The following is an 11,011-nucleotide window of genomic DNA, read 5'->3' as shown; positions in this document are numbered from 1 at the left end:
CTCCTGTCGTCTTTTCCACGTGTGTAAAAAGATTTCAATATTTTCTGATCTTTATCTTTGGTTTGTTTTTTATTTTCATGGAAAATGTTTTCCATCGTTTAGATTTTGTGTGGATCCATGAAGTCGAGCAAACTGATGAAGATCCAGATGAAAACACATTTATCAATAACAGCTGATCATTGTTCACATTCAACAAACTTTATTAAAACTCACACATGAGACATGATTCATGTTTAATCACATAAAGTCTGTTCACATATGAAATAATCCAACATATATGAACATTTTTCTGTTTGATGTGATGAAGCCAAAATTATTCTGTCTGTAAAAGTGTTTATTCAACAGCAGCTTGATGATGTGATTTTAATATTGTGATCAAAATAAATATGAAACAGAATCAGAGTTCTGACCTTTTTTGAGTTGAAATGTAAATATAACATTATCTGTCATTGAGTAGTATTTAACACTCAGATAGTTTCAGGTTTTTAAATTGAGTTATATATAAACATTTATTCATGAATTATTACTCATTTAAATGTTGGGAGCTAATAGTTATGAACAATAGTTGGGCCGACATGTGAAGACAAAGCCTGAGACCACATGTCTTCTTTGTTCTGGAGACAAAGATGAGCTTCCAGAACTCAGTGTCCCAGGTTGCTTCCACTTCTCACCTCGGTGTGAACCGGCCCCTGGACACAGCTTCCAACCCCTAGTGGTCACTGTGTGCCCCCCGACCCATGAGGTCACCAGGACAGTAAAATCCCAGTTCCTCCTCTTTTCTACTGACCTCTGCAGGAGGAGGAGGTTCCTCTCCCTGCTGCAGCTCTTTGGACCTCCAAGCAGGCTGGCCTGAAGCAGACTGCTGAAACCTTCCAGAAGGCAGCGACACGAGAGCCTGCCTAAGAACTTCAGCACAAGCAACTGGCCACGACACAAAGTCTGACCAGCAGATGCACAACAACAGGAGCCACAACCAGCAAGACCAGTTCACTGGACTTTAAACAGCACCTCAAAAAGGACCTTTCCAACTTTTCATGACCTGGTAACATAACTGGGCTGATTCCACCAGGCCTATGCAAAGGACTGTTGAACTCTATTCCTGTGATTGTGGGAATCGAGATGACTGGCTCCTGTGAAGTGGGTCAAGGTCACATGACCAGCTGGTCGGCAGGAAACATGAAAAGTCTACTGGGTTCAGCAGAGCGTCCCTCGACTCTGCTGCATGTGGATCGCTGCGGTGGACATCTCCCTTTAACGCAGGTGTGTGAATTGACTGTGGCAGCGTTTATAACGAGCGCAGCAGAGTTTGATTGTTTGACTTCACTGGTTCGTTAATTAGCTGCTCATCTGCTTTGGATTGTATTTTAAGAAGAGTTGGAGCTGTGGGTCCGAGTAAGAGCTTCTCTGAGCTAATTACCACTTAGCTGCGAGTGCCATTGTGTGTGTGTGTGTGTGTGTGTGTGTGTGTGTGTGTGTCTGTGTGTGTGTGCATGTGTGTGAGGATATGTGAGAGACAAAGTGTGTGTGAGGGTGTGAGCGGATGAATCAAAGTTTCATTTTGGTTTAACTTTCACGTTCTAGTCAAAGTACAGGAAATAACCTCTTAATGTACAAAATATTGAAATATATGAATGTAATTAAACTAATGTATACAGTGTAAAGACAGTAAAGATATGTGCAGTGAGAGAATATGAACAGTGAATGTATTGCACATGAACCGTTGATATTGCACAGGCAGATGAATCAGGCAGAGTTAAAGGAGACATATTATGCCCATTTTACCGCAGTTGATATGGTTCATTGGGGTCTTAAAGAACGTGTTTTTATATGAATGATATTTGCAGAGATTTGGGGTTAAAGGCTCTAAAGTATTTTCACAACGTGGAAGAAACTTTTTTAAGGCAGCACATCACAGGAGGAGGCTGACAGCTGAAAATGGATTTCAGAAAAAGTGAAATGTTTGTATTTGTAAATACTACGCTGAGGTACAATCGTATTTCAAGTTAAATCTATGTGTCTTTATGGGAATCAAACCATTCAGTGACCTACTCGTCCCCGGTGGACGAGCGGCAGCGGCAGCACAGACGAGTCCAAGTGTTTGAGACAGAGGCTGAAAAGAGGAGCTGCAGCAAAGGACAGTTTTTGGAAAGTGAACATTTTCCATTCATAACCCAAATTAAAGTTATAAGCCTGAATATGTCTCATCTAAATGCTCTTCCTGTTTGGATGCATCTGTTTCGTTTTTCCTCTCATCTGTCATCTCTCCATAAATCATAAATATCAAAGATTCACAACTAATTAAAAAAACATTTTCTAAACCTTGAAATAATTAAATAGTCCTCTTGACTCACTGAGGTGTCGTCTTAAAGAAAGATCCGTGGAAATCAAATAAGATGACGATTTGATCACGATGGTGAAAGGGAAGTCACTAAACTAATCTGGTCAAAAAGAAAAAAGTGTTAAATAATAAGGAGCTGAACAGCAGATGGATCATTTCGTTCCTTATTTCTATATAAACTGTACAGGCCTTTGTTTAAAGTCCATGTTTAGTGTAAATACGTTCAGGAGCTCACTCTGTGTCTCGTGTTCAGTGACGACTTGTTTAGCTTCGCTGACTCTGCATGAAGTAGTGACACAAACAGTCGTGTGTAGAGATGCATGTCACTTCACAGTGTAACCGTCACTATATGAAAACCTGTGTAACACTCTGTACACACACACACACACACAGACACAACCACACACACACAAACCCCTTCAAGTTAAAAGCACAAACAGAAACACAGGAGGTGATTTGGCTCCACACAGATGAGCTTTTATTTCCACGGCGTCTCATCACTGCTGCTTCCTGCTGATCTGTGACTTTCAGTGTTTCTCTCATATTCATGTTCTGTAAAAACATCATCAGTGCCTGAGGATCATTTGAGCTTTGGTGCTACAGACGTCCTTTGTCAAAGTTACTGTTCCTCTTTAAACTCACTAATTGGTTTAATATTTGGTAACTGTGGTGTCTGTTCTCTTTAACGCTTATTTCTCATTTCCTGTTTTGAACAGGAAGTACATTATTTGTGTGTATTGATGGGGAAATGTCCAGAAAATCACCACCTTTTCTTTCTGTAAGGTTTCCCATGTTTAAATCTCATGTTTTGTTGAACACTTACATGATCTGTCTGTTGATTATTGCAGCTTTTCAATAATTAATTTAATACTTTTTCAGTACTTTCATTTAATAGTATCCAGATGCTGCTGCAGTGGAAATATCCTGACAGAGGATTTAATTTAAATGATGTAAAACCAGATGTTGTCTTTAAAACGTCCATGTGATGCTGGATGGCCAAAATCTGTTAATTTTCAATATTTCCTTTAACAACATCAACCCTTAATTACACCATGAGGGCTTCAACATATTTATATTAAGTCATGAATGTTTTTATCGATGTGATTCATCTCATAAAAAGGTTTAAAGAATGTACACGATCTTATGAGTTCTTGTCGAATCATGATTTGCAAACAGTTTATGCAGATTATTGTTTAATGAAAATCCTCATGTTTCATTCTGAGGTTTTATTGTGTTTCTGCATTGTCCTGTAGTTTGAATGACTTTGCTTCAGGCTTCTTTGTTTCACGTTTCCTGTCTGTCCCTCGAATGTTCGGACAAACTAAAAGCTTCATACGTGACTTCAGAGAGAAACGTTAAGTTTAGAAAAGAAAAGAAAAAACATGTGGTGGAGGTTTTAGTCCCTGAAATAGTTTTTTCTACTGTGACAGAAAAAGGAAAAGTCGTCTGGAACATCAACAGATCTGTAAATCTGCTCAAAGTAAACAAACAGTGGAGTTTATGAAACGAGAAACTGTTCAGGACTGAAACCACTTTGTTGTCTGCTGCTTTATAAACCACTAAGCTCTGTCTGTCTCTGTCTCTGTCTGTCTGTCTGTCTGTCTGTCTGTCTGTCTGTCTGTCTGTCTGTCTGTCTGTCTGTCTGTCTGTCTGTCTGTCTGTCTGTCTGTCTGTCTGTCTGTCTGTCTGTCTGTCTGTCTGTCTGTCTGTCTGTCTGTCTGTCTGTCTGTCTGTCTGTCTGTCTGTCTGTCTGTCTGTCTGTCTGTCTGTCTGTCTGTCTGTCTGTCTGTCTCTCTCTCTCTCTCTGTCTGTCTGTCTGTCTGTCTGTCTGTCTGTCTGTCTGTCTGTCTGTCTGTCTGTCTGTCTGTCTGTCTGTCTGTCTGTCTGTCTGTCTGTCTGTCTGTCTGTCTGTGTCTGTGTCTGTCTGTGTCTGTCTCTGTCTCTGTCTCTGTCTGTCTCTCTCTCTCTGTTCTGCTTGAAACAAAGACGAACTGAGGACACGTTGTCCTCAGACGCTTCTGTTAATCACGTGGCTTCAAACAAACTGTAATAAATCTGTGGACAGCTTCTCTCTGCGGTTCTGTCTTTTCTGTCATTTCACATTATGGACGTATAAGAAGACACTTATTTTCTTTCTGTTGATACGTAATCGTTTATGAAATGTTAAGATTCTTCCTCTGGATGTAATTATCGCCAATTACTTTTCCAACATTCATTTGTTTCTGTTCATCGAATCCATCGATGAAGCTTTTATGGAAATTAATCGTTTCATTTACAGAGAATCATCTGGAAATCCAACTGATCACTTTGAAACAATGAAATTACTCAGACGCTCTTAGTTTGTTAAATACTTATTATTGCATTAAATCAATTAAATAAACTTAACTCTGACCATTGTCTCCGGACTTCAAACAGTTTCATTTATTAACCCATTGCATTGTTCAACCAACACAACATGTTTTCCACTTATATAAAGGATAAAAAAAAACAAATAAACCAATATCAATCATCAGAATGACACACTGAGTGAATGCCTTGCTCTTGGTCCAGCTGTCAGTTGAGTGGTGTTCTCACCGTGGCCACTAGGTGTCAGTGTGTGACAGCTTATCAGAAGATCCTCTCACTCTGTGACGTCATTATCCTGCGTGATGGACGTGCGCTTGAAAATCAAATCAAGTAATTTCTCTGCTCGTGTGGAGCCTCAGGTCAGAGGTCAGAGGTCACAGTCTCAGGTGACATGATGATGACAGAAGAACTGAATCCATCCTCTTCCCCCCCACACTTCTGAGCCGAGTAATGAAAACAAACCATAAAAAGTGGTTTAAGCACTTTATGAAATCTTTTATGATTAAAATATCTGCAGTTAGAACAGCGGCTCCTTATTTAAAGGATAAGTTCACTCTTTTCAAGTCTTAAGACGTATAAGACAAGTATATTATGTATTTTTATTATTATATTATACTTTCCATCCATACTGGCACATTTCTATATCAATGTCCTTGTAAGTGATACTGTTGGATGGTTTACAGTCACATTCCTGTGTTTCTCTAAAGCTGCTTTCAGACGTGCACCGTGGGAAACGTGTCCAAGTGAGAACATGTGAGGATGGAAATGTAAAATATCCCAGAATGAAAAGAGACGTCAGTCTCCTGCTGCTTCTTCAAATATGAAACACAAACTCTGACCTGATTTTCCAGAGTTCACGTGTGAAACCTGCTTGAATGTGTGCGGACGACTTGTGTGAGACACTTTCCTGTTGGAATGTGAGATGAGTTTTTCCAGTTTGGTGTCAGAGAACTTCCTCAGACCTCAGACCTCAGACCCTGACTGTGACTGAGACCTGATCGCCCGTCGTCAGTGATGTGTGTCACTAATGCTCTCGTGACTCTGTGCAGCCAAGTCTCGTGCACGCTGCTGAAGGAGCCGCCTGATGCCCATGTTTGGGCGTCCACATCCTTTTGGCCGTGCATCCCGATGTGGAACGTCTCAGACGAGTGGAAACAGCAGCTGGGAGCTGCAGAGCGGTTCCTCCCAGTCCAAGCTCTTTGTGCCTAGCTAGTGAGCGAGCTACACTGAGCTCCCTGTAGGAGAGAGAGAGAGACTTCGGGCCTGACTCCCATCCAGACCAAACAGGAATCCAGATCCGTTTCCCCGGCTGGCGGTGACCTCTGACCTCAGGAGGCCACCCAGCCCCTGTGGTCGCAGGATCCAGTGTCAGCAGGAGACCACGATGATGGAGAACGTCCTGGAAGCTTCTCCGTCACCTCCACTAGTTTTATCGCGGCTTTAAAACCTTGAAATCCTTCATTTGATGGACGGAGTGAAACTTTAACTTTAGATTTTATCTGGGAGCTGCTCAAACCAGTGAAACTTTAGCCTTTTATAAGCAGCTTTGTGTCATTCATCATCTTATGACATATATATATATATATATATATATATATATATATATATATATATATATATATATATATATATATATATATATATATATATATATATATAAATAAAAGGATGAGTGGGGGGGTGGAGCCTGACTGAGATCTCGAGGACACTGCCCTCAGACCTACACCTGCACAGTACTAGCTGCCAATCACACAGAATTAAAGCTGTAATCTCCCCAAAAATGAAGCCAAAGTCTCTTGATCGCCCCCTGGTGGCTGGCTGCAGTACAGGTCATAAACCCTGCCTCCTCCATGTTAGCAGACGGGACATCAAATAAAGGTTTCTATCATTTCAAAAAACGGGCTGAGACGTCATGATTGACAGCTGAAACTGACTCATGATTGGTCGAACACGAGTATCAATGGAACCTCGATACTTTGGCTCCCCCCCCCGATCACTACGGCGCAGACTCTCGTATCCGGGACATTTTGACTCGTCCATCTTTATTTATCATTCCACTGCAAACCTCACTTCTTCACGTCTCCGTCCTTTTAATTCCATTCGTCGTGGATATTCAGCCGAGAACAACAACATCTTTTCATCTATTCATCAAGAGCCTCTGTGATTTAAAAAAAAATATTTACTTCAACTCTTCATTCTCCTGCGCTCGGATGCTCTTCATGAAACTCGCTCTGCGGCGATAATGAGTTTTCATTTAAATGCAAATCATGTTTTCAGGTGACTGAAGGCCGAGCGTGGGGCCGGCTGTCCAGGTTTAGGGTTTGGGGCAGAGAGGGATGGATGGATGGATGGAGGGATGGAGGGATGGAGGGATGGAGGGATGGAGGGATGGAGGGATGGAGGGATGGAGGGATGGAGGGATGAGCCGGCAGCACGCTCTGGCAGGTGGTGAGGCCTGATGCAGGTTGCACTGTTGGCGTGTCTGAAGGGCAGCGGCCGAGCAGCAGGGAGGAAATCAGAGCTTTTAAAACGGGTTTTCCTGGCCGACGCTCCGCCGGCCGGTCCTCAGAGACTCATTAAGAGTTCCAGTGAGTCCTGGTGTCTGGTGGCTTCACTGAGTTCAACCGACTAACACCGGAGAAACAGAATCAAACCTCCGACTGCTGCTGCTGCTTCGCTGGCAGGAAACCAGCTCTGTGTGCACGAATGTCCATGACAGTGAGGAGAGAAAGTGAAGATATCTTTGGTAAAGTAAAGAAATAAACAAACTCAAGATGTTATTTCTGGAGAAGAGAGAAATGTCTTCAGTCTGATCACGATACAGGAATTCTGATATTTTACACGTCTGAAAAATGATGATTAACATTAAATGTTTTTGTCTCATATCGCTCATTGGCACAGTGGAGGTAAATGAACCCTGTTGGAGAGGATGCCTGAAGGGGGCGCTGTAGAGGGATCCACCTGGCATCGTACAAGAACTGCCTCCGTCATCCATTCTTCGTCAACTTCTGTTTCCCAACTCCTGAGAAAGAGTTCTGACTGTTCACCAGTGAAGTTCACCAGCTTGTTGTAAACCTGCTGCTGCTGCTGGAGAACTCAAACTTCTGCACCATTTTACACATTTAGGATAAAATACTGATTAAAGTCACATTGATTCACCATATCAGTGAAATATCAGTGAAACCTCTTAGGATATTTGGCAGTTTCAGGGTAAACGTAAAGTTTTGAAATGCATCGTGTAAATTGGGGTTCGGGTCCAACTGCATGAGTTTGTTTATGTGTTGTAAGAAGATGCAGATTGTTGTGTTTGTGTGTATGTGTGTGTGTGTGTGTGTGTGAGGATACGTGAGAGACAAATTGTGTGTGTAGGTGTGAGGTTGTGAACAGATGAATCAAAGTTTCATTTTAGTTTCACGTTCTAGTCAACGCACAGGAAATTACCTTTTAATGTACAAAAAAGAAAATACTTCACACTGACCCAGGTCATAATTCAATATATAAAAATATAGAAATATATGATTGTAATTAAACTAATGTATACAGTGTAAAGACAGTAAAGATATGTACAGTGAATGTATTGCACATGAACCGTTGATGTTGCACAAACAGATGAATCAGGCTGTTAAGAGTTAAAGTGTTAGAGTTCAGTCCATAAGGGAGGTGCAGAGTTTGTACTGGCAGCAGAGCTGCTTGAACATTTGTTTCAGGTTTTACAGGTTTTATCATCCAGCATCTCAAGCTCCTCCCTCTCCTGACACACCTGAGAAAGCAGGAAACATCTGTTCCTCCCGGAAGAGACGCAGGCTGAAAACCAGACGATCACATTCACCTTCCAAACCAAACTAAACCAAACCAGACCAAACGTCCTGAGTGAGTCCAGCTACAGGAGAGAAGAGTCAAACTACAACCTGCCGACGCTCCACACACTGACCGTGAGTTTAACAAACACCTCGACTCAGAGGGGAAGTGAACCTCAGTGAAGTTCATGGAGCTGTGACTGACTGACTGTCTGTTTTCAGCTTCACCTGGAGACTCGATGGCTTCCAGATCAGAAGAAGATCTCTGCTGTTCCGTCTGCCATGATGTCTTCAGAGATCCTGTTCTTCTGTCATGTAGCCACAGCTTCTGTAAAGGCTGTGTGGAGAGCTGGTGGAAAGACAAGGAAGTAAAAGAGTGTCCAGTTTGTAAGAGTAGATCTTCAAAGTCAGTACCACCTTGTAACCTGGCGTTAAAGAACTTGTGTGAGACCTTCTTACTGGAGAGAGATCAGAGCTCTTCACCTGCTCTCTGCAGTCTTCACTCAAAGAAACTCAGACTCTTCTGTCTGGACCATCAGCAGCCAGTGTGTCTCGTCTGCAGAGATTCAGAAAAACACACCGACCACAGAATCAGACCGATCGATGAAGCTGCACAACAACACAAGAAGCAGCTTCAGGAAACTCTGGAGCCCTTGAAGAAGAAGTTACAGAGTTTTGAACGTGTTAAAGTAGAGTTTGAACAAACAGCAGAACACATTAAGGTCCAGGCCGGACTCACAGAGACGCAGATCAAGGAGCAGTTTAAAAAGCTTCATCGGTTTCTGGAGGAGGAAGAGGAGGCCAGGATGGCTTCACTGAGGAAGGAAGAGGAGCAGAAGAGTCGGACAATGAAGGAGAAGATTGAGGCTCTGAGCAGAGACATAACGGCTCTTTCAGACACAATCAGAACCACAGAGGACGAGCTGAAAGCTGAAAACATCTCATTCCTGCTCAACTACAAGGCTGCAGTGGAACGGGTCCAGCAGCGCCCCCTGCTGGATGATCCACAGCTGGCCTCAGGAGCTCTGATAGACGAGGCCAAACATCTGGGCAACCTGAGCTTCAACATCTGGAACAAGATGAAGGACCTGGTCTCCTACAGTCCTGTGGTTCTGGACCCAAACTCTGCTGCTCCATCACTCGTCCTGTCTGAAGATCTGACCAGTTTGAGACGAGGAGCGAGACAGAAGCTTCCTGACAATCCAGAGAGGTTTGATACTTACTTCACAGTCCTGGGATCTGAGGGTTTTAACTCAGGGACTCACAGCTGGGACGTCCTGGTTGGAGACAGTACAGTCTGGTTACTGGGTGTGTCAGCAGAGCCTGAACAGAGGAAGGGAGACAAACCGTCTGGATTTGTGGGAATATCGTTCAATAAAGGTAAATACTCAGCAGTGTCACCATCAGGATTATCTGTTCTCTCTGTGCAGAAGATCCAGAGGATCAGAGTGAAACTGGACTGGAACAGAGGAGAACTGTCGTTCTCTGATCTTGATTCTAACAAACACATTCACACCACAACACACACTTTCACTCAGAAGATGTTTCCAATCTTTATCAATATACATCCCTTGAAGCTGTTACCTGTGAATGTCTCTGTGACGCTGGATCAGAGCCGTTAGAGATAAAGATTTTATTCATCATATTTATGTCTTCAAGAGAAATCTGCTGAATTTAAATGTTAAACTCGTTATTCTAAAGCTTTGTTTATTTCTCCTTTTATTTCACACTCATTTTTATTTCTCCTGTCGACTTTTCCACGTGTGTAAAAAGATTTGATTATTTTCTGATCTTAATCTTTGGTTTGTTTTTTACTTTCATGGAAAATGTTTTCTATCATTTAGATTTTGTGTGGATCCATGAAGTCGAGCAAACTGATGAAGATCCACATAAAAACACATTTATCAATAACAGCTGATCATTGTTCACATTCAACAAACTTTATTAAAACTAACACATGAGACATGATTCATGTTTAATCATAAAGTCTGTTCACATATGAAATAATCCAACAAATATGAACATTTGTCTGTTTGATGTGATGAAGCCAAAATGATTCTGTCTGTAAAAGTGTTTATTCAACAGCAGCCTAGTGATGTGTTTTTAATATTGTGATCAAAATAATAAAAACTATGAAACAGAATCAGAGTTCTGACCTTTTTTAAGTTGAAATGTAAATATAACATTATCTGTCATTAAGTAGGATTTAACACTCAGATAGTTTCAGGTTTTTAAATTGAGTTATATATATATACCTTTATGCATGAATTATTACTTATTTAAATGTTGGGAGCTAATAGCTGTGAACAATAGTTGGGCCGACATGTGAAGACAAAGCCTGAGACCACATGTCTTCTTTGTTCTGGAGACAAAGATGAGCTTCCAGAACTCAGTGTCCCAGGTTGCTTCCACTTCTCACCTCGGTGTGAACCTGCCCCTGGACACAGCTTCCAACCCCTAGTGGTCACTGTTAGCCCCCCCGACCCATGAGGTCACCAGGACAATAAAAGCCCAGTTCCTCCTCTTTTCT

General features: G+C 41.9%; 1 protein-coding gene across 1 annotated transcript; it reads left to right on the top strand.

The window, feature by feature from the left end:
* Nucleotides 1-8,720: 8,720 nt before the first annotated feature.
* LOC133015985 (E3 ubiquitin-protein ligase TRIM35-like) lies at nucleotides 8,721-10,076 on the top strand (the record flags this gene model as incomplete). Its single annotated transcript, XM_061083284.1, has 1 exon — nucleotides 8,721-10,076. A coding segment is annotated over exon 1 (1,356 nt), but the record flags the coding sequence as incomplete, so codon positions are not given.
* Between the last annotated feature and the right edge of the window lie 935 nt (nucleotides 10,077-11,011).

The sequence above is a fragment of the Limanda limanda genome, chromosome 12 (genome assembly GCF_963576545.1).
Source record: "Limanda limanda chromosome 12, fLimLim1.1, whole genome shotgun sequence".
In the NCBI taxonomy this organism is placed as follows: domain Eukaryota; kingdom Metazoa; phylum Chordata; class Actinopteri; order Pleuronectiformes; family Pleuronectidae; genus Limanda; species Limanda limanda.
This window is presented reverse-complemented; position numbering and strand designations above follow the sequence as displayed.